The sequence below is a fragment of the Chanodichthys erythropterus genome, chromosome 20, assembly GCF_024489055.1.
Source record: "Chanodichthys erythropterus isolate Z2021 chromosome 20, ASM2448905v1, whole genome shotgun sequence".
In the NCBI taxonomy this organism is placed as follows: domain Eukaryota; kingdom Metazoa; phylum Chordata; class Actinopteri; order Cypriniformes; family Xenocyprididae; genus Chanodichthys; species Chanodichthys erythropterus.
In genome coordinates, this window is record NC_090240.1 from 26,854,479 (window position 1) to 26,878,619 (window position 24,141).

Here is a 24,141-nt window from a genome sequence, read left to right on the forward strand (position 1 = left end):
ATAAGGCTGCCCTTGTCTAATGCCTTGAACATGAGCTGGCATATGCAAATATTGGGGGGCGTACATATTAATGATCGACTGTTACATAACAGTCGGTGTTATGTTGAGATTCGCCTGTTTTTCGGAGGTCTTTTAAACAAATGAGATTTATATAAGAAGGAGGAAACAATGGAGTTTGAGACTCACTGTATCATTTCCATGTACTGAACTCTTGTTATTCAACTATGCCAAGGTAAATAAAATTTTTCATTCAAGGGCACCTTTAAAAAATTTCAAGAAATCATTATGTAAAAAGGGAAAAACACTTGAAAGACATTACATTGATATATTGAATTTGATACATGCATAGGTCTTTATCATGTAATGTGCTATGCCGTATAATGTACTTCATGTAATAAGATTTCACTCCGTACAAAACTTCATAAAGCAGTTCTTCTCTGCTGTGAAATAGAAGTGTATGTTACAATTTTTCACATCACTTTGGGTGTTCCTGCACACACAGGAACCCTGCATTTTCCCTTCTTATAATACATTATGGTCAATGTGAGCGAGGTATTGTCCAAAACATCCTGGAAAAGTACCCCTTATCACACAAAGAAAAACTGAATTTCTGAACATGCAAAATAAAAAAAAACTTCATAAAACGTGACAAAAGGCTTCTCTACACCTTCATACACACATATTTTTCATATAAGTTAATTTAATTTTAAATAAGATACCTAAAGCAAATAATCTTGCCTTCTTCTAACACCATGTGCTCCTGCGACCAGTGTCAGAACCGGACGTCCCCTGCTTGATATTAAAAATATTTCACTATATTACCAATTTTATTGTATTTTTGATCAAATTAATGCAGCCTTCTTGCAAACTTCTTTCAAAAACAATAAAATTCTTACTGACCTCAAACATTTGAAAGGTATTATAATTGTCACTGTACTCAGTCCAAAACAAATGAGCACAGAGATAAATGTAGTAGGCTATGACCAAAAAAGGATAGGTAAACAATTATCTTTATCTTCAGTGTGCTGCAACTGGAAAATGAGTTAAGTTTGAGAACTTAATCAAGTCTGATTCATTAACTGGCTCAAAATTGAAAAGATCTGACTTCATTCTTTATGTGGTAAGCAGAATTTAGACGGATGTCAAGATTGTCTGTGAATAACCTAAATTTCAGTCAGTTCAGTGATCATATCACTTAAAGTGCATAATTTGTGCCACTCTTCTGATAAATTAGGGTGACTTGAAATCCTTTTTGGAGCTTGAACTCTCCAGTCAATAATCATTGCAATTCCACACACACACACAGAATCGAATTTTGCTCTGCACAAGCGAAATTCTTACTGGCTCAAAACGAAACCGATACGCAGTACATCTTTCTACCGCTGGGGGGCGGAACTAAAAGAGTTCTTTTAAGTTTTTGAAGGTAGAGGAAACCCAAACTGTTGTTTTCGCGTTGGCATGAACAGATAACACGATTCAGCATTACTGTCGTTTCTCTGACTGGTAACTTCTCTTTCATTTTTAACCAGAACCGCTTGAGCAGAGCTACCTGTGTAAATTATTTTATCAAATGTTGTAAACAAGCCTATCAAATCGCCATATCTATTTAAATCAAAGTAAAGGTCCTTCACTAGGTGGTAAAACATTTATGGGGCCAACAAACCCCCTCACGAGGGTAAGTGATAAAGAACTGGGCCGGTCATACCAAATATGGGCAGAGTACAGCTGCTTACGAATTTTGACCGTCTTGACTCAGCTGCATGCCAGTGACGGGCGTCAACCTGATTTAGTGTGACTCAAAAGAATTCACCAGAAGACAGAAGCCTACAGATTATGTGTTTTGATGTATCGGTAACTAAGCAACCACTGTCAGCAGTTTGTTTTACTTTTTTTGCCCGTGTTGATGAACACCTGTAGGTAGGAAGTATGTCTATCTGAGTGAAATGGGTGGAGGAGGGTGATTTGTTAAATGAATAATTTACATCATTTACAATACCATGTACACTCAATATATTAAATTTATGCACAATAGAGATCCACAATTATAATTTCATTGAATACATCACTCATTAAAATCATCAAACTGAGGAAAGATGAAATCGAAAGGCAACTCAAACCACACACAGACATAAGAAAATGAAGACATTTACACATCTTACTTGACAGAAAAATAGTTAAGACAACTTTATTGTGTATCAAAATACTGAAAGTCAACACTTTATATATTTTTTTTTTTAGACAACTATTTTTTTTTTTAATTCTGGAATACTGATTATACATTGACACTGGAGCACAAAGGGCTAAAGAGCTGACAAAGTGAGAGCAAATAAGTGACATTTTGCCAAACAAATATTAAGACTTCCAAGTGCGTTTTACATAACCAGCAATAACTTGACAAGCAGTATGCATCAATCTCCCTTTTACTACACCTTGAGCCAGTTGACATTGCCTGCATCACCTTTATTCTGCCACGTAATTTCCCTTTGGTGTTGCTAAATAACTTGGCACACAATCCCCATTTTAAAAGGCATCTAATTGACATTTTCAAAAATGTCTTAATGGTCAAATGGAAGCAATATGCAGCTCTGTAGACTGTAAAATATTCAAAACACACAGGGCAGACCCACAGAGCTTTGGCACCAGTGTTAATTCAGTCTACAAGACAGTCTATGGTTAAGCATCATTTCACCCAATGGCAAGTTAAATGAAAACAAATCTGTGTTAAACAAGCGGCTGAATCACATCTATATTTCTCCTGCTACTAGAAATGGTTACTCTGTACAGTTACGACTGGAACAGCAGTCTCTTAAACCAGGCAAAAACATAGTAGCAGCTACTCTGTGTTAGGAACAAGATCAGTAACAAACTGGTGTAAACCAAACACTGAGCAAAAGCCACCAGGACCCTCTGCTTTAATTGATAACTGAATGCAGAAAAATGTAACAGGATCCAAAAATGACTGGCATACAGTGACAAGGTGCTTCTTTTAAATCCCTCTCTTGCTTAAACTGAATAGTGGTGCAGAAAAATACTGGATGAGAGGATCATATAGGAGGAAAAAGGGCAAGAGAGTTTTCAGTGTTCATGTATTTGATGCTGGCAGGAGCCTCAGATGGGGGTTTGGTGGAGGGCCATTAGACAGTAATGTGATACGGGCTCCCGGGGATGTGCTCATCGCCCCATTTAACCACCAGGATGTACTCTCCTTTCTCCTTCAGCTGGTAGGACACATTATAGAGACGGTTACCCAAGTGTTTCACCAAGATCTCCTCACAGGGCACTTTGGGTCCATCCACTCCAACCAGGAGCATGTTCCTCCCTGTGGGGGCATAATATATAATCAAATGTTGGCAATTAATATGAACTGCGAAAAATTTAAAAAAAAAAAAAAAACATTTCCTGCCCGTACCTGCTTTACTACAGTCCACACTGAAAGTGTTCTTCTGTCCTATGAAGCCTTTGTTGAGTCCCAGACCCTTGGCAACTACACGGCTGGCGTCGGAGCTGGCCCATCCTGGCGCTGCCTGCTGACTGGTTGTCACACTGCGGGTCACAGGGTCAACCAGAACTGATGAAGTCTCGTGCATGCTGTGGCTATTGACCAGTCGAGAGCCTGCAAAGGACACATTCGAAATTACACGACTACAATTTCCCATCCATTTGATACCATGATAAAACAATGATGTTAACAAGAACTATGCAACAGGAGTTTATATAAATTAGTTATAAATATAACAATTAGATGCCATGATAAAATGTCATTTTTAAGTTGACAAGAACTAGACAACACAAGCATAAATAAATTTGTTATAAAATCAATTAGATAAACAGTAGATACCATAATAGAATAAATTACCCATTTAGATGTTTTACTCAAATTTTATTTCATTTTATTTATAAGTAAATTAGTTAAAATTACAACACAAACCTGATAGCTATTCTTCTTACCTGTAATTTTTGCTTTGAATGGGCTGCCAACAATATGGTATGGTCCACCATATTTGATAGAAATTAGGTAGTTTCCAGGGGCCATGGGTGTGTAGGTGACCTTGTAGCCCTCTGGGCATTCCTGACAGTCCATCTTGACCTTGGAAGGCCCATCGATGGTCACTGCCAGAGCACCTGGGCCAGCTGAACTTGTGTTCACAATGAATTCACATGGTGATCCTGAAGAGGTGGTGGTGTGGAGTCAGTTTAGTTCAGCTGAACATTGACAACAATAGGATCATACTGTACATGAAATATAAAAGTTCTTTATACCAGTGCTGCCTCCTTCCAGACCAGCTCCATAAGCAGACACCATTCCTGGGTCTCCAGCCTGGCCCGTCTCACCAACACGGATCTTGAAGGGGCTTCCAGGGATGTGGGAACCATTGAATTTCACATCTATCAGGTATAGGCCATTCTCCCTGGGTATGAATCTCACAGCATACTTATCTGTGAGAATGACGGTAAGAAGAAAACAGTTGAAGATCAGTCAAAATCACAACTTTTTTTCTAAAACTTCAACACTAGGCTAACCTGCAAGGTTGGTGTAATGTTGGTGCCTAATATTGTTTAAATAGTCTATAATGTCCTTTTTGAAGCTTAGGGGAAAGTTCAAAATGCGCGGAAAACGCCGGCTGCACCACTTTCTACTTTCCAAAGTTGCTAAGAAATCATGAACCACGTTCTCCATGAAGATGAAGAAGTTTCAGCAAAGGATAAATGGATTTCCTGCCCTTGCATTAGCTATGCTACTGGACATAATTATGGATATATATAATAGAGAAAAAGAAATGCGGCCTGTACAGCTAAGATAAGCTGCTTGTATATCTTGGCTGAGCTTTCAATGTTGTTGCGGAAAGGGCGAAGCGGATCGATTTGTTCGTCACATTACCTGCGGTGCTTGTGGCATTCTGAAAAGTTTATTTTCATGTTGCTGTAGCGTAGATGTGCCTGGAAAAACAAGCGCGCTGCACTGCATGAGTGTCTCAGCGGTGTCGCTCTCTATTTGAGCGTACTTGTCGCACATCTACATTTAAAATAACGAACTTAAGCATGAGCATGTGAACAGCCCCTTAATCTTTCTCCTGGGTGCTTCATTTCCCCAAAAGATGGAAATACCTCAGTGATTTTTTGGACCATTTTGCAGTGCAAGAAAAAAGCATTCAACCCATTGTTACCTTCATCGATCTCTGTGACACAGCACTCTTCAAGCGCTCCGGATGGACTGTGAACTTTGGCATCGATGACTCCCTTCGCTCCGTTTAGGCTCACAGCAAAAGAGGCCGGCTGGTTCACCTTTAATCCGGACTCCTGCATTAACATGACACTGCCACACTCAACTCGGGATCAAAAACTGTGTAAAAGTCTGGTGTTCAGCAAACATGTTCTTCACCTAATGTGCCTCCACATCTCTTACCTTCAGGCTAACAGGGTTAAAGAGAGAGGCTTTGAGAGACCAAGAAATGAAAGCCCTCCACCCCCAGCAATACACAAAATGAAGTAGTTCAAAGGCAAAGAACAGAAAAATAAAGAAGCCTCTTTTGCCCTCTTTAACCCTTTAGCCTATCACTTCCATCCGTGTTGGAGGTAGGGCTGTTGGGAGCCTTTAGGACAAGGCACGAGAAATACAAACAGTCCTTCAGTATCCCAGAAACCCCAGCACATCCCTTGAACACAGCAGCAATGGATAACTGTGGCCTGTTTGGTGTGATTGGTGCATGCAACCTTTTGAGTTTCAACATTACCAATTGAAACATTTTCCAGACGCAGTAAAAGATCTACCCATTTATCATATGCAGCTACCAAATATGTGCATGTATCTGACAGCATGTGGTGTAGTGCGACAATTACCTCTCCTTTTCTGTTTGTACATGATATTATGTGTTATACCTCACATTAAAGCAAATCAAACTTTGTTTCATGTCTTAGTACGGTTTTTATCGTCATTGCAGCTGCTGTGCCAAGGGTTGACTCGGAGTTGTTTTGGGTGGACAAATGTCTGTCTTTCTCGAAGCCTCACCTGAAGACTGGCAACAGTGAGACGGCGGGCGTCATCAGATGGAGAGGCCACGGGCACCACAAAAGGACTGTCAGGGATGTGCTCATCATTAAACCTGATGGACACTTCGTAATCACCTAAAACAGATGGAGACCAGTCAGCTTGGACACTTACAACTAACCATGAGTATAAATGAGTTGTATAAAGCATGAGTCGAGAACAAAGGCCTCACCAGGCTCCTGGACAATGTAGGAGACACCGCTGGATCCATCCTTGCGGTCTTCAAAAGCAATCTCTGCCTTACTAGGTCCCTCCACTGCGATGGACAGACCACCAGCTCCTGCTTCACGGGTCCAAATGCTGAACTCGGCTGTACATGGGGAAAATGAGGGATTAAACTGCAGTCACATTTACGGTTGTTCGGTGAATTGCGTGTGGAAAAATCCAGTCATTTCAACAGGTTCTCATATTTCTGGATGAAGGCGAATTATTTCCACATGCAGATTTCTCAAAGTGTCAAGTTGTTCACACGAATTTGCAACGCTGACCAACAGAAACCTGCTTTGTCTGAAAGTGACTTCTGTTTGAACTGTGCTACACTATTGACAACAGTCAATTAATCTTTTTGGTTCGCATCTTTAAAACTAATTTGACACGCTGCTCAAATCATACCTGGTACACCTGCCTCTGCTCTTTCTAATCCTGGGCCTCCAGCACGGACCTTATGGGCGCCTCCCTCTCCAAGAGGACCCACGGTGAACTGGAAGGGGGATCCGGGTACATGTTGACCTTGATACTTCACACTGACTGTGTGCACACCCATCTCCGTGGGCACGAAGCGAATGCAGTATGTGTTGTTTTCTCCCTCCATGATCTCGGCCTTGTGTACTTTGCCAGATGGGCTGGTCACCTGAGCGGTCATGTCTGCGATGCTGATCTCTGTGGACCAAAAGTACAGAGGGCAACAAATGTAGGTGTATTATAGAAGGGGATTGTTAATAATGATTATGTTAATTTTATTTTTCATAGTCCTACCAGGGATCTTCAGACTGAGGTCGCACTGGCTGCCAACATTGGCCACAGATGCAGCTCTTCTTCTGCGGGTGATGCTCTCCTTCATCCGACCTTCTCCTGTCACTTTCACGGTAAAAGCACTTCCTGTTGGAGAAACATAATGGGTGAAATTAAAACAGCCCGTTTAAAAATCACACAGCAATAAATGACCAACTAAATATGCCATTCTGAAAATGCAGCACTGCTAGTAAATACCTGGAACATGTTGGTCTGCAAATTTGATGTTAATTATGTAATTTCCTGGTTCTGTGGGGCAATATGTGACTTTGCAGGTGCCATCTTCCTGATCTTCAGTGTTAATATCCACCTTACTGGGTCCCTCGATAGACAAACTGAGTCCTCCATATCCTAAAGATTAAAAAAAAATTCAATACAATTAAATAAAAATTCAAATACAGAAAACAAACTAATAAAAAAAAAAAAAAACATCACCTGCATCTCTGGTGTCAATGATAAATTCTGCAGGCTCAAAAGTACGGGCTTCACTCAGGCCTTGACCAGTTACACGCACACGGCTGGCATCACCGATCTCTGATTGGTTGATCATGACTGAAATGGGGCTACTAGGAATATGACGTCCATTTTTCTTAATGTTAACAAGATGCTCGCCAATTTCCTTTGGCACAAATGAAATGCCTTGAGAGAAAACGCCAGAAACAGATTAGCACAACTGCTGACTTCACACTTGTGAAATGTGACCTTTCGTTCTACATGCTGTCACTTCCATCATAACACTTACCCACATGCCCATTCCTGAGCATCTTGAGCAGGCACGGCTCCTCCCGACCAGACGGGGTGGTGAGAGACGCAGTCAGCTGGCTGAGGTCCAGCTCACCGATGTCTAGAGGGATGTCAGCGGCTGAGCCCACCTTCAGATGAGACATGCGCATCGAATCGTCGCCTGTGGACAGACACGGAGTTGATGATGGCCCGTACAATGACGACATCACAATGAACATGAATGGACGTTTCTTTTCTCAAAATATAAAAGCAGGGTTTAAAGCACCTGTGATTTTGGCCATGAACGGGCTGCCTGGAATGTGCTTGTCGTTGTACTTGACAATGATGTTGTAGTCTCCGGGAAGAACAGGGAGGTAAGACACAGTGCAGGTACCATCTTGATTATCTGTGCAGCTGATGTCTGCCTTTGACGGCCCCTCAATGGCCAGAGACAGACCACCTGAGGAATACACAACAAGTGTCAAACCAGCTATATGCATACATTTTAGGGAAAATAAATAATTATTGTTTTTATTATTATTACTCGTTAAAAGCTAAAATAGTCATGCAACAGGCAAAATCAATGTGAGCGTCTATACCCTCTCCAGCATCCTTGGTGTTGACCGTGAAGACTGCAGGTTTATTGACCATGCCATGAATTAGACCAGGACCATAGGCAGTCACATGACCGCTGTTGACATAATCCACATAGAACTGCAGTGGACTTCCTAAGGGGCAAAGATACAAAGATTTTATAATTAAGAACCACTATGTTCATTAACCATTAAGGCAAATGCTTTTTTTTAAGGACGTCCTCATTTTTCTTGTAAACTTGTTTGTATGACTGGAAAAAGAAACAAACGTGACCAAGTATAGGTTCGTTTACCTGGAATGTGTATTCCATCATATTTGATGTCCATCTCATGCAGGCCAGCCTCAGTTGGGGCGTATTTCACTGTGACTGTGCCATCCTTGTTATCGGTAATATCAGGCTTGGCCACTTTTCCAGAAGGCATTCTTACATCACCTGTGAGGCATTGGGTACATGAGAATCTTCCTATACAAGACAGGATATTTCTATTTGACGGATTTGCATAGTACAGTACCTGTAATTTCTCCCTTCTGGATGGTAAAAGGAATGACCAAGTCGAAGGGTCTCAGTCCAGCTACATCCAGTCCATTCATACCAAGCTGTCTGTCTGTAGCCTGTGAGGAAGGAGAGGGAAATCAGACAGATCAAAACAAACCATGAGGTGGACACTGAACACAGATGGCCATCAGAACCTGAAGATCTAAAGCTAATGTGTTGTTTGAGGTTTTTGTAATCTGAATTTACTAATTGCTTGGTTTGTTCAATATTAATTTTTATTCCACTATGTTTAATGCATGTTACTAGGTCATGAGGAGAAAAAAAAAAAATATCAACAGCAGACAAAGAATAATTTTCAACTGTCATCCTAAGAATATCATATCATGGCTAATGTCCATATACAATATCGTTTAAAAGTTTGGGGTCTGTAAGATTATGTTTTTTGAAAACTCATACCTCACCAAGACTGCATTTATTCTATGAAAAACACAGTAAAACCGTAATATTGTGAAATATTATAATTTAAAATGAATGCTTTTCTATTTTAAAGTATTTTATTTATTAATATTAATATTTTAAACAAAAGTATGCTACTGAATTTTCAGTAGCAATTACTTCAGTCTTCAAAAAAAAAATAATAATAATTTGGTACTCAAAAAACATCTCTTATCAATATTGATAATGGTTGTGTTGCTTAAATAAAATCGCTATTTTTCACAAAAATATTATTTATTTATTTCCTCCTCAGGATTCTTTGAGGAATAGAAAGTCCATTTATTTGAAATAGAAATCTGTGGGAACATTATAAATGTCTTTACTAGTGCTTGAACAATTTAATGGTGTCCTTTCTGAATAAGAATATTAATTTCTTTTAAAAAAAAATTAAATAAATCTTACTGACCCAAAACATTTTAACTGTAGTGTATACTGATTTTGGTGTCAAGAAGACACAAATGTTTTGTATGTATATCATGAATGGAAATGAAGAGCACAAACACAGCAGACATGACAAAAGAACCCTAAAAAAAATAAAAACAAAGATATATATATATATAAAAAAAATAAAATAAAAACAATAATGGAGATGATGACGAGGATGATGATGCAGCCACCAACACTGTGAGAGAGAATGACATTCTAATGAGAAATGGCAGGATCAGTCAGTGATTGACCAGTCTGGAGAAGGGGGTGGAGAAAAAGCCAAGCAGACAATGTGACCAACGATGATGTATCACACACACACAAAAAAAACAACCACATCTAAATGCCAACACAAAAGACAATGACGGTGTCAAACACACAGCTTAAGCTCTGCAACAACCAGCCATTTTGTTCAAATGTAGATTGCCCACATTTATTGCTTTCCAAAATGGCTGTCATTCTATAAATCAATAAAAATGTATTGAGTCCACATAAAGGAAGAATCATGGGAAATAAGATGAAATAAACCCTAAACCTGGAGGAAGAGGGGGAAAAAAAAAGGAGGGTGAAAATGGGAAGGACGTAGGATTGATTGGGGATTCATTGATAGCAGAGCAGGAAATTGAGACAGGGAGGAAAGAGGGGCGTGTCAGTACCCATGGCTGGCCCATGTTGGGCGCGTAGGCGTACTGCGGGTTCTGGGTCTGCTGCATTAGTTGGTCAGGGGAGTCACCTTCCAAAGCCTGAGACAGGGCAACAGAATCAAAGATGAAATCCCTCCAATTACAATCCCCATCTCTGGTTCAAAGCTGCTCAACCAGGAAGCCACTTTAAGAAATTTAGATTAAGATTCTTGACATTTCAAAACCATAGTTCATCCCAAAATGGTGTAATTTCTTTACCCTCATATTTTTCCAAAACCACTACTTTGTTTGAGGAACTGGCCAAAATGTAAAGGTCTTAATATTTGCCCTAGCACAGTGGATCTCAACAGTAAACTCCAACACACACACACAAATTATTTTTTCCTCTCAATAACTTGGTAGAACATACTGATCACTATTTAAGCTCATTATTATTATTATTAGACTGACGACAGCATTTACTTATAGGTGCGAGTTTTAAGACGTCCTGTTCACAAAGCTTGAGTACTGTACAAAAGAAGTCCTTTTATTTGATATCATTTCTTAAATATTACACGTTTGAAACAATAAAAGTCCAGTCGAGGTGCATGTTCTTCTGTCAGACCTAAATCACCTGAAAGCAGCTTTCGTTATCATACCCGAGTAAGAGCAAAGAATTCAAGTCACGCACAGAACACTGAACTGTTCACACCAGCTCCAGTGGACAGCATCTAAAACCTTCAGATGACTCTGTGATGAATTAACAGAGCTTACAGAGCAGCAGATATAGGAGCAGAATGGCTCTTGCAGTATATAAGACAACTGTATTTTGCTGCTGTGTGAATGTGTTCTTCTGAGACCAAAATCTCTAAAACTAATACGGCCTAAAGCTTTTAAGCCACCAAACTCAACACAAACCTTCAAGATGATATAATTATGTAGGCAATGTTTTCTAATTGATCAGACATTTGCTTTTCCTTAAATCAAAAGATCAAAACTCCCCCAAATTCCACAGATTTACATTGAAAATTACGAAAAATCCAAACTCAAACATTCATCCATCGATGTCCACTAAAATATGTTAACACCTAAAACACCTAATATCCTAAAATATACCAGCTACAAGCTAACAATGCTAGCAATTTGCTAAAAATATGCTATAAGTATTCAAATATGCTATGAACATTGCATGAAAGCAAAATTAAATTTAAAATAGTTTAAAGTTCAAAAAAAGGTTAAGAACCACTGCCTTAGGTGCTGCTAGTTCTCCCATGTTTCTGATTCATAACCAATTGGTTTATTAAAGAGAAAAAAAAAAAAAGATTTCTAAAGAACAATTGGAGTTCACATAACTGGTCAAACATTTGTTAATTCAAACTCGTTCAGTCCTTTAGTTCACCGATGAGACCCATGATCTAGTCAACTCACTGGAGAGGAAATTAAATCAAACAACTACACCTAAATTTCCATATGTTCACCACACAAAGCTCACATGGCTGCAGAAGGAAATATAGCACATGAGTAACTATAAGATGCTTTTTTATTGTAGTGTTAAAATATGAGCTTTTGATGCTTGAATGCTCCAATCCCCACACCAGAGCACCTATAACATTAATTTAAATTTCTACTTTTGCGTTTCATGGAAGAAAGAAACCGGTTTTGGAATAACATGAGGATGACAGTTTTTGGGAGAACTAATCCCTTAAATTGCATATTGATGCTTACCAGAGTGTAATTGCAACAATAAGTTACTATAATGATGGCTTTGCACTAAAGGTTCACAGTGTATATTTAATCCACTATCCCACTGGAAAGGCTGCCTGTAAGAGTTTGTCCACCGTTTGAAATTAACATACTGTGATCCATATGAATAAAGTATCTGTATGGCATTTCTGTACCGTGACTTGGAAGGGGCTGTTGGGGATGTGCTCTCCACCGAAGCGCACACAGATGACGTATTTCCCAGGCTGGGGTGCCGTGTAGAAGATGTCAAAAGTTCCATCCTCATTTTCAACTACATCCACATCCACCTCGCCTCCATCTGGAGTGCACACCGTGCATGTCACCTTGCCCTTCCCAGCGGCCTTTGCATCCACAGTGATGACTGTCTGCTCTCCAATCTGAATAGTTGGACCAACTCCAGCTCCTATAGAATACAGAGAGGTTTAGTAACAGGTAATGTGCAGGCAGATGTTTTGTTATTAGGGAGTTTAGTACCCATCCCTCCATAGTAACATTCCACCATGCACTAGATGCAACAGGTCTGGAACATCAAGGCAACAGATGGCTTAAGAAAAGTAGAATCCATCACCAGTGGTTCTCAACCAGGAGGCCAAAACAATCTTCCAAAGGGGCATGACTTTAATCTAAGAGTTTTTAAATTAAAAGACTAAGTTTGATTATTGTAATATATTCAATTTAAACACCAAAAAAAAAAAAAAAAAAAGTATTCCATTAAGTATTGTTTTTAATTAAAATAACAGTTCTTGAATCTTCTGGAACCATAAAATTAACCATGGATAATTTAAAATAATCAATATTCCCAGTTCCTGTTAATAAAAATAAATAAATAAATAAGTTTGAAAATGTATGTCTATTACAGCAGAAATACAGAAAATCTCAGTCTTCAAATAGGGTGTTGGACAAATGGAGGCTTTTAAGTAAAAAGGGTTGAGAATCACTGATCTAGACGCATTTTCCTCCTCTGTGACTAAAAAGACCACTATCCGTTGCCTCAATTTCCAGAGTGCTACTGTCCATTTAACAATGCGTCCAGTAATACAAAACAAATGAGAAAAGCTGAGAAAGATATATAGTACATGTACATTCCATCATACAGGCAAATTAAAGACCCAATACAGTAAGTTAGTGATTAGTCACCTGCAGTCGACAACTAATTCACTTTTGTACTTTAAGACAAAGCCATTTTGGAATGGCAGGAAACACAAGATAATGTACATGTGGACCATGTCTTAGCTAAAAGTAGTGGATAGGATGGCAAAATGTAAGCCCTTTAGTATCATACACGATGCAATTCTGCATGCAGAACCAAACTAAGATTAGAGCATTATTCAAAGCGCTTACCCAAACCGTGACCTCCAATTGAGACTGAGACCGTGAAGCATAGCAAGAAAAAGTGAAAAGGTAACAATCAGGGCAAAATACAACAAAATGTGTGCGCAAGAGATAAAACAGAAGTGAGGAATGAAGTGATGGGACTGTGAGCAGCGCTGCACAAGAGGTGTGTGTGTGTGTGTGTGTGTGTGTGTGTGTGTGTGTGTGTGTGTGTGTGTGTGTGTCTGGGTGGGGGATGAAGATGGAAGTACACAAAAACTTTACACTTTATACAAAAAAAAAAAAAAAAAAAAAAAAAAAATAAAATTCCCTTGTGAAAACCAGTCTGAACATTGAGTTTTAGATTAGACAAAAATGGCTCAAAGAACACAGTGAAGAGTCATCAAAACATTTATTTTTCAGTGGCTCCCAAACCACAGGATTATTCTGATCCTCCCATTCAGTGTGTACTGGCAGACTATCTTAAGACACCAGAAATGGGTAAATAAAAAGGCACAGTTGCCCTCTCTTTTTTTTGTAATATGGATACAGAGCAGTTTGGTGGTTTGATTTCCATAATAGGGCTGCATGATATTAGAAAAACTGATATTGCAATATTTTGTTTTTCTGCAATACATATTGTGATATGAAAAAAACAAAAAAAAAAAACAAAAAGGAATTTCTCACCAGATTTTATAAATAGCTATATTTGGAAAGAATTAATACAGTTCATTCTAGAGTGATTAGTGTGATTTTGTTGGTGAGTGTATCTGCATAGAAAACAAATTTCAAAAAGTTGAAACTTTTGAGCTTGAACCATCCTTTCAGGGTTGAGCAATTTTGGAAAAAAACTTTAAAACCTTGGGTGTTTACACATGGGTATAATCCTCAAAAGAACCAACTCAAACCTCTTTTAAGTAAACAAAGCGAACAGAGCTTAAAAATATATTCAGTTTTCTTAGGCCAAATTCCCACTGTTTGGGACTCTTTCGATACGATTTGAATCACATTAAGACATACCGCAATATTGATTTTATTCCGATATATTGCGCAGCCCTGCTATATTATACATTTTAATATTTAGAGCTCTGATAGCTCAAAAGTTCAGTCTGAAATAAACAGAAATGGGTCTCCAAGATTGTAATCAGTAATGTACAGACTGGTCATTTACATTGACTGATATGACTTGCGCATTACATACCTGTGACTGTGCATTTGCTGGCATCTCCTGTGGGCAGGGCTCTGATACGATAAGGGGAGTATGGTATTTCATCACCACCATACTTGATGAGAATGGTGTAACGGCCAGTCATGTCAGGCACATAGGACACAAGGTACGTCCCATCCTGATTATCACGAATGTTAGCCTTCTTTGGCTTCCCTTCAGGATCCTAAAACAAGCATTAAGAACCAAACAATGGATTAAAAAGGTTGTAAGAGTCAGTAGCTACTTTATGGCTGTAAAGAGAAGCATCAGCTCACAGTGATCTGGACAGCCAAGAGTCCCTCTCCTGCATCTTTGGCGTCAATAGTGAACTCCACGGGCAGACTGGCAGGCACACCAGTGGTATTCAGACCAGGACCGCTGGCACGGACCTTACTAGCATCATGAGTGGGCAGAACCTTCACCTTATAAGGACTGAATAAAGAGACCGAAAAGAGTGTGTGAGAGGGGAAATAAAGAGCAAGGAAGGACAAGGACCAAGGGAATTTAAAAATGCACCAGGCCTGCTATAATACCAGTAGTCGATGCCAATACCACTGAAATTTCACAATACTTTAATGCCAATTTCAACACTATAGCAAAAACTAATCTGCTAATCGAAGACATTTTACTGTTAAATACTAATATAAAACAATAAATAAAAAAAATAAAAAATAAAATAAAAAAAACACCCCTATAATATTTCTCTAAATCGACAGTACTCGCTATCAATGCATATTTTTATTTAAGCATAGACTATTTACTTTGGTACTGGTACTTTTAACTTTTTTTTTTTTTTTGTAAAGCCATGTCAGTTTCTATGGGTATTTTTATTGCAAAATCCAGTTTGACATAATAGATAAAACAAGAAAACCAACATAAGATGTTTAAGATCCATTTTTAAAATTCGTTCTGATTCTAGACTGACATTAACCTTCTCAAGAGGGTCCTAAACAGAAACAGAACAAACCACACGACTGAGCACAATGTGACCTAAAGTATACAGACACATAAAAGGGTGGTGGTGACAGATCTCAGGTTGCGGTTTACCTGTGTGGGATCTCCTCATCAGCATACAGGACGTTAATTGAATAGGGCCCCTCCCTTGTGGGTACGTAGCTGACCGTGTGAGTCCGGTCACCATTATCCACCACCTCAACAGGCTCCACGACTCCTTCAAGACAAACAGTAATTGTCACAATCCTCAAATTCAATGGAGGGAATATAAAAAAAAAAAAAAAAAAAAAAAGACTCTTGGGTCATGCTCTCACCTTTGGGTCCCTGCACTCGGACCTGCAAGGGAGCCACTCCAGCCTTGCTTGCATCCACAGAAAAGACCTGTGGGATATTGGCACGCACGTTGTTTCCAAGCCCTTGACCCTGACATTTCACTTTAGTTGCGTCGACAGTATCATGGACAGGTACGGAGAAAGGGCTTCCTGTAGGGGGATATAAGATATAATTAGTGTTGTCAAAAGTACCAACTTTGATACCAAAATTTATCGGTACTAAAATTTAAACAATGTGATGATACCAGAATTTCCCGCCCTAGCATTTTGAATGCTGTTGAGCGGATTCTTAAACACCTCTGATTGGCCATTGTGTTCACGTACTCAACAGATATGTCTGTGATTGCCTACAATGATCAATGCTTCAAAAACTTGTAAATAGACATCTTCGCAGAGCGCTTCCACAGATACATACAGGAACGTTTGAAAGCATGAGTCTATCAGCGGATCCTGCTTTCAAACACTTCCTTAACCAAAGTTAATCTACATTTAATTTCTGCAGTAAACACTATACAGTGTTATTTTACATTTAATCATTACATTTCTTTACCTGAATCCTACAGTTAGACCTTACTTTATTTGTAACTTTGTTATATTCTGTTATGTGACAGTTAAATTATCTTTAATAAAGTTATAACATTATTAGTTAGGCTAGTAGTTTTGGCTGTGGTATTGAGGAACTTAAAATGTGCTTTAAGTAATAAATGGAAAGCAGTTGCATTCGGTTACAAAAATACTGACCAGTGATTGGTTGGCCTCCGTAGGTGACATTGAGGTTGTATGTGCCTGGCTCATATGGGATGTATTCAACACAACAGCTGCCATCTTTGTTATCAGTGCAGGACATTTTGGCCTCAGAAGGTCCCTCCATAGCCAGCCCCAGTCCACCTGTACCGGCCCCACTGCGCAAGATACAGACGAGGAGTGAGCAAAGAACCTTACAACCAGACCTACAGCAGCTCAAAATGAAACAAAAAGCCGAGTGCTGAATCTACCCACCGGGTCTCCACTGTAAACTTGTTGGGTTTGTTAGTGATGCCAGACTGAAGTCCTGGGCCATGTACACGCACACGTGCCGGGTCACAACCCTCAGTCACCGGCACACGGAACGGGCTCTTGGGAACCGGGGTGTTATCGTAAGCGACCTCAACACTGTGTGTGCCTATTAACATATGCCACAGAAGATTAGCATAAATGCAATCCTATGCAAATGTAGTACAGTAATACTACATTTTTAAATTTTTTAAAGTTGTGCATCTCCTTGTAAAACCACGAATGATGCCAAGATGGATACGAGGTAACACTTTATAACAAGTATAATATATAACTCATTACTTCTAAGGAAAGTCCCTATAAAAATAAAAAAAGGAAACCATGTTTTTCATGTATTTGTAAACAATTTAAGGAACCTTGAATATGAATGCAATTAATGGTCTTATAAAGGTTGGTTTAAATGACTTAAATATCATTTTCCATGACCTAATCTAAAGTGAGAACTATTTTCTGTTAATAAGTTGTTAACGCATTACTAACTCTTTACATATGAGCTAATAATTTGTTAATTACAGTAACAATGAATGAATAACTTTGCATATAGTCTATTAATGTATTAAATACAGTTTATAAACAATTAGCAGTAAACAAATAGGTTGCAAATTTATAAGTACTTTATTACACTAAAAGTGTACTCAATACGATATTAAATATAAAACACTAACAACTAAAAATTAATGATTTTAAAAATGAATTCAAGCATCACAATTTGAAGCACAAAAAAAAAGAAAAAAGAGGTTATTCATTTTGACATTTGCTAAAGATCACAGTTAAATGGTATTACATTAGTGTAATTTAACTAATTTTAAACATTAATGTTAGTTGAGCATTAGATGATGACCAAGATCATCTAAAAATGTAAAAATAGGAGAAATGAGAACTGAAACTCACCCTCCTCATAAGGCGTGTACTCCACTTGGTAAGTGCCGTCTCCCAGGTCTCTGATCAGTGCTTCAGTTTGGTTGCCTGATGGGTTATTGATACATGTCTTGATATGATTGCCACCCGTTTTGGTAAGAGCACGAGCATCCACAGTGAAATCAGTAGTGGCCTCCCGGAAAACACCTACATATGAACATTCAAAGTAACCAAATGAGCAAAGACAGTCAAGTAATTCCTGTCTAATAAAGCCGAGAAGACCACACTACCTTTGCCCTCCACTCCAGGTCCGAACACTTTTACTCCACTGGTTTCCACAGCAGGCTCCACGTTGAGTCTGGCTGGGAAATTTGGCACATCCTGATCACCGTAGCGAATGGTGAGGGTATAAGCTCCAGGGTACAGAGGGATATAAGTGATGGTGTAAGTTCCATCCCCATTGTCTTGAATACGGACTTCAGCCTCGGTGCCATTGTCTGAGATGATCTCTATAGTCAGCTCAGCAGGGCCAGCATTAGTGCAATCGACCACAAACTGTCCTGGCTCGCCAACCTTAGCTCTCTCCAGACCTGGCCCAGAACATCGCACCTACACATTAGAAGAGACGTTGGGATATGAATGAAAGAGTGCATTTGTTCTCCCACTAAAGCCAATAAAGGGGTTCAGATGCCAAAACCACTCAAACGAGAAGTTGTGCAACATTAAGCAAATTACAGTTTGTAAAAATAAACACCCAACAAGAGCTTTTTCTGACGCCTTTTTTCTTGTCTTGTTAAAGCAGCAAAAATATTTAATTCCTAGGTTGAGCACCATTTCCAAACTGCCTCACCTTAGATGGGTCAGTGGGTGCAATGGCTTCCACAGGGAATGGACTGCCAGGGATGGGGGTGCCATCATATGTCAGTTCAACCTCATAGGGTCCCTTATCTCTGGGGATAAAACGAACCTGGCTGGTTTCTGGGCTCAGACCTGGTTCAACTTTACAGGGCACAGATTTGCCAGATGGACCTGTAACCTTTGCGCCAACTTTGCCCTGACCACCTGCTCCTTTAGACTTGACAGTGATGTCCTGATCCTTTCCAACAGTCATTGCTGGAAAAAAAAGCAGATCATTTGACTTTGAAATGGGCGTTCATAACTCAGTTTAATTGGTCACAAGCTAGACAAGGAAAGTGATAACTTACTATCACCAAGACCAGCCACTTTAACTTTACTGACATCAAGGGATGGGGCAACTGCTACAGCAAACGGGCTCTTGGGAATGGGATCGCCACCATAGGTGACATTCAAACCCATATTGCCCTAAAGAAGAAAATGAGCACTTAGATTTCACAAGTACTCAATGGATAAATGGATAATATTCTGCTCAAAAAACCAAACCTCAGCAGGTATGGAAATTTGAAATCTCAAACATGTGCTCACCTGTTGGACAGGGGTGTATTTAACAGTGTGGGTGCCATCATGATTGTTGATGATGTCAAAGTCACGGACTGCCTCTGCCTTGTTGGGTCCAGTGAACTGAGCGTCAAGTTTAGCTTTGCCTGCGGCCTTTGTGTTCACAGTGAAGTGAGTGGGTTTGTTCAGCTCCACACCTTGAAGAGATATAGGAGCTATTTTTATTCACCATTACAGGAAATTCACCTTACAACAAAAAAACAAAACAAAACATGTTAGTCTTTGCTCTTTATCTCACCAGTGCGGCTGAGTCCAGGCCCCTCTGCTTTAACTTTACTGGCATCATGAGAGGGATCGACCTTGATTCTGATGGGAGTCAGGGGAATGGTCTAGAAAACAAAACAAGTTTGAATACAAGAAATCCCACTAGAGCACTTCACCACACACACACACTTGTGCTTCCTCTTACCTGATCAGCAAACAGCACCATGATTGTGTAGCTGCCTGCTCCAGGGGGAGTGTATTTGACAGTGAATGTGTCATTGTCATTTCTAATGATGTCAAAATCGATGTCAGCCTCAGCGGGTCCCACCACACCTGGGGCACATTTGATGCCTATGCTGATGTCACCTAGGAAAAAAAGGCCATTAAGCTTCCTTGCCCATAAAAGACATGAGAATATTAGTTCACATCATTCTTTTAGAGTTAAAGCTCTTACCCTGTCCAGCCTCAGCACAATCCACAGTGAAGTATGTGGGTTCAAAGGCCTTCAGGCCAGTCTTGGCCACTCCAGGCCCTGATACTTTAACCTTATTGGGATGGCACCCTGCCCCAATATTCATCTACAGGACAAATACAGTGAAAATTAGGAAATATTCATACACAAACAGTAATGCTAACACTTGAAGCTTATATATGCATTATAAAAGTATTTTAATGCATTAATTATGCCTCGTAATGCACCTTATAATGCATTGTATGATCTCATTAATAATTATAACCACAGTTATAATACATTATCATACTTGTTACACCCTGAGAAATAATGCATTAAAACAAGACAATTTTCAAGGAAAATCTGCAAATATTACAATGCATATAATATTATGAAAATACCTAATGCAATACAGCGTACATTATTAATGCCTTTATAATAAAAAGACTTCAATTAAAGTTTTAGCAGAGTAATTCTAAGGATCTTAACCATATCTGAATTACTACCCACCCTGAATGGGCTCTCTGGGATGTTGACTCCGCCCCATGACACCATCACAGTGTGTTTGAGAGGTTTGCGAGGGGTGTAGCTGCAGCTGTATGTTCCATTGCCATTGTCCTTCACCTGCACATCTACTGGGTTTCCATCACGGTCCTGAGAGGAAAAGAGATTGTTAGTGCTTTGATTTAGAGAGATGTAGGTCAGTCATGAGCAATAAACCAAGATTCACACCTGGGCTTGAATCTTTAGGGGAGCTTTGCCACCTAGTTTGGCATCCACAGTGAACTCGGCTGGTTTGCCGACTGACAGACCAGAGCTCTGCAGACCTGGACCATAAGCCTTCACCTGAATTACAAATGAGACACACCAATAGCCTAAATTTAAAACTGTACAATAAGGACTACCAACTGCTCATATAAGGAATAATTTTCACATCAAACCTCTAGAAGGAAGCCAGATTCATTACCTTGTCAGGATAAAAGTCTTTTCCTGGAGCAGGCACGATTTCAGCCATGAAAGGGCTATGCTGGATGTCCTCGTTCTTACAGAGCACATGAACGGCATATTCGCCTGGTTCTGTGGGCCAGTACCTCACGTCACAGGAGCCATCTCCCTTATCATCACATTCGATCTTAGCCGGGGATGGGCCCTCCACTGAGAAACCTGAATGGAGAACTCCCAAAATTGAGACTGTTGTTCTGGATTTACAGTTCAAAACTTATACAATAAAAATATAAACTTTAAAAACAATGTAAAATTCTATTTTCCGTTCAAACAGGCAGATAAACGTAGACCAAGCTAGTGGAACATACCCAAAGTGCCCACGTCATCCCCGACAGCTTCCACCACAAAGTCAGCGGATTTGCCTACAATGCCACTCTCTAGTCCTGGACCCCATGCCCTCACCGGCTGTGGTCCTGCTTCAGATCCGATCTTCACCTCAAATGGGCTGGATGAGGGATAAGAGACATTTAGTCTAATGTTAGTCTAATGTTTAGTCGCCTCTAGTTTAAACAGTAAATCATGGCACTAGCAATACCAAGATTATGGTTTTAAAGGAAAACTCCTTTAAACTTTTTTTTTTTTTGAATAGGCTCATTTTTCACCTCCCCTAGAGTTAAACAGTCGAATTACCGTTTTCTAATCCATTCAGCCGATCTCCAGGTCTGGCGGTCCACTTTTAGCATAGCTTAGCATAGTTCATTGAATCTGATTAGACTGTTAGCATCTTGCTCAAAAAAAAAAAAAAAAAAAAAAGGACCTAAGAGTTTCCTATTTAAAACTTGACGACTCTGTAGTTACACAGTGTACTAAGACCGACAGAAAATGAAAAGTTTCGATTTTCTAGGCCGATATGGCTAGGAACTATAATATAATAAAGGAACTTTTCTGCCATACCATGGGTGCAGCAGACGCAATGATATTATGCAGTGGCCAATGTATAAATATACTTATATTTATACCAATGTATAAATATAAATGTGTTTTACCTGCGAGGGATGTGTTGTCCACCCCATGTGATTGTGATGATGTAATTTCCAGGTGTGGTGGGGTAATACTCAAAGCTGTACACGCCATCTCCCAGATCCTTCTTCTTACACGGCTCCTCAAGACCCTCTGTGTAATAAATACTGTAGTTGAGTAACTAGATCATAAAACATACTGCTGCTTAAGAGTAAAACAGAGGGCTCTAGCAGTGTGAATATGTGAATAGGAGTGTGGTGTCCACTCACTGGGGCCTTTGATGGTGACTTTCAGGTCTCCAGTACCAGCTCCTTTGGTGTAAACCTTAAACTCAGCAGTCTCCTTGATTCTCAAGCCTTTAGGCTGCAGACCGCGGCCCTTGGCTTTACAAAGGCTTGGATTACAGGCTGGTGAGGACAGACAATCAAGTTAGTACAATTTGTAGTTAAAGTGTACCCTTATATTTACAAAAAATAAAAATAAAGTAATTTGTTCAATACACGTTAAGCTCCATCACTTGTGGCATGCTGTCGTTTACCACAGAAAATAAAGCAATGTTCACTCAATTAGTAATAAATACAAATAAAAAGATAAATAAAAATGAATGCTCCATTTTGCAATATCATTCCTATGGGGGTTGTAAACAGTCACTTAGTTATGGATGGAAGAAAGAAATAAAAGTAGTAATTACAAGTGTTTAAATAAAAATGTCACACTGTCAGATATAAAGTCGCAACTGTGAAATATGAAGCCACGATCATGAGGAAAACTCAAATTTACGATGTGCAATTTTTAAGGGTTAACAGCCTCTACATGGTCATGACAGTGTTGAAACATACCAACTGTCTGTATCAAGTTGTGCAAGTGCCATTTATCAAAACGGTCTCATGTTAGCATGTAAAATGTCAGGAGTATACTTTCGAAACTGTACGTTTAATGTTTAAATTTATTCCCTGCTACACAGACTTTTATTATACACTGGATTACTGTCATCAAGCTTTTCCTTCTATGATATCAGAAGCTGTTCAGGATGCAAAACTATTGAAAACTATTCTTTAAAAAGCAAGGAAAACACTGAGCATGTTGGAGGAGAGATATTAGGCTCTGCTTGTGGTATAAATTATCTTTCTGTCTTGATCCAAACAGCCTTACAAGAGGAAGTGTTTGTGGTAAGAATGACTGTGCAGTGCTGAATAATACTGGTGGAAAAACGGTGATAATAAAATGCTTTTTTTAATGTTCCATTTGACTACTGCGCCACACACTACTGAGTCACAGGAATTTTGCTCTGCTTCCAACACCATGTCTATACGTCCCCTGAGAAACTAACATCTATTAGCACTTATATGGACAGTTAAACACTTTCAGGTCAGTCTAATCAGTGGTCCAACATTATGTCATGTAATTCCACTGGCACTATAAAAAGTAAAGGATTTGTTGCCTAAAGTGAGGGGCAACTAAACAAGAAAACAAAAAGGACATTGACAAAAGCATCAGGTCAAGTACCCAAGATATATCCAAGGAAACAGGAAATGACATCAAAAGCCAAAAGGAGGCCGATCCAAAGAGAGAAGGAAAGATACCAGCTGATGTAGACAGCACTTGTCCTTCAAAATGAGACAGAATTTCCAGTGAAGAAAACAGGAAAAAGACAGCAAGAAAAGCAATGCAGACAAAAGAACATGTAGCAAGGACAGATAACAAACCTAAACTGTCATTGTTTTATACAAAATATTCAGTGTTAATGGCCTTTTTGTGCCTTGTTAAACTGAATCCTGTGTGTATATCCTCCTGACCTACTTCCTTTTCCTGCCTTTCACAGTGAATACATTCATGCTTAGCACTTACCCTCTCCCACATGGACAGTGTAAGGGCTCTTGGAGATCTGGCCCCCAGCAAAGGTGATAGAGATGATGTGTTGGCCCTCCTGAGTGGGCTTGTAGGTGCATCGGTAGCTGCTATTGCCCTTATCCTCAACACTGCACTCAACAGTGTCCTTCTTTCCAGTGGGGTCCATAATGACCACCTCGACCTCTCCTACTCCAGCACCTGAGAGAGAAAAATCTGTTATGAAAAAGCCTATTTTGCCTGTACATGTCATTTACTTGGATTAAAAATAAAAGGAAAATGCTTATTTTGCCCATTTAATTTGATAAAACTTAAAACGAAAAAT

At 39.4% G+C, this 24,141-nt stretch overlaps 1 protein-coding gene across 1 annotated transcript in view; it reads right to left on the bottom strand.

Moving 5' to 3' along the window:
• Positions 1–2,041: 2,041 nt before the first annotated feature.
• Positions 2,042–24,141, bottom strand: part of flna (filamin A, alpha (actin binding protein 280)) — a 41,131-nt gene continuing 19,031 nt past the window's right edge. Inside the window, exons 8-47 of the mRNA XM_067371308.1 lie at positions 23,817–24,017; positions 22,238–22,375; positions 21,995–22,121; positions 21,317–21,453; positions 20,971–21,167; positions 20,736–20,849; positions 20,514–20,657; positions 20,007–20,130; positions 19,758–19,918; positions 19,587–19,677; positions 19,316–19,485; positions 19,078–19,195; positions 18,723–18,985; positions 18,163–18,481; positions 17,906–18,079; positions 16,961–17,123; positions 16,703–16,863; positions 15,944–16,111; positions 15,723–15,846; positions 14,951–15,107; positions 14,670–14,859; positions 13,499–13,522; positions 12,313–12,560; positions 10,448–10,534; positions 8,887–8,986; positions 8,667–8,807; positions 8,380–8,508; positions 8,067–8,240; positions 7,800–7,961; positions 7,493–7,696; positions 7,256–7,408; positions 7,022–7,144; positions 6,659–6,925; positions 6,219–6,356; positions 6,008–6,123; positions 5,166–5,298; positions 4,261–4,437; positions 3,949–4,167; positions 3,410–3,613; positions 2,042–3,319 (exon numbers count right to left, since the gene is read on the bottom strand). Coding sequence (XP_067227409.1) covers positions 3,135–3,319; positions 3,410–3,613; positions 3,949–4,167; positions 4,261–4,437; positions 5,166–5,298; positions 6,008–6,123; positions 6,219–6,356; positions 6,659–6,925; positions 7,022–7,144; positions 7,256–7,408; positions 7,493–7,696; positions 7,800–7,961; positions 8,067–8,240; positions 8,380–8,508; positions 8,667–8,807; positions 8,887–8,986; positions 10,448–10,534; positions 12,313–12,560; positions 13,499–13,522; positions 14,670–14,859; positions 14,951–15,107; positions 15,723–15,846; positions 15,944–16,111; positions 16,703–16,863; positions 16,961–17,123; positions 17,906–18,079; positions 18,163–18,481; positions 18,723–18,985; positions 19,078–19,195; positions 19,316–19,485; positions 19,587–19,677; positions 19,758–19,918; positions 20,007–20,130; positions 20,514–20,657; positions 20,736–20,849; positions 20,971–21,167; positions 21,317–21,453; positions 21,995–22,121; positions 22,238–22,375; positions 23,817–24,017 — 6,425 coding nt within the window. The 3' untranslated portion in view covers positions 2,042–3,134. The remainder of the gene's footprint in view (positions 3,320–3,409; positions 3,614–3,948; positions 4,168–4,260; positions 4,438–5,165; positions 5,299–6,007; positions 6,124–6,218; positions 6,357–6,658; positions 6,926–7,021; positions 7,145–7,255; positions 7,409–7,492; positions 7,697–7,799; positions 7,962–8,066; positions 8,241–8,379; positions 8,509–8,666; positions 8,808–8,886; positions 8,987–10,447; positions 10,535–12,312; positions 12,561–13,498; positions 13,523–14,669; positions 14,860–14,950; positions 15,108–15,722; positions 15,847–15,943; positions 16,112–16,702; positions 16,864–16,960; positions 17,124–17,905; positions 18,080–18,162; positions 18,482–18,722; positions 18,986–19,077; positions 19,196–19,315; positions 19,486–19,586; positions 19,678–19,757; positions 19,919–20,006; positions 20,131–20,513; positions 20,658–20,735; positions 20,850–20,970; positions 21,168–21,316; positions 21,454–21,994; positions 22,122–22,237; positions 22,376–23,816; positions 24,018–24,141) is intronic.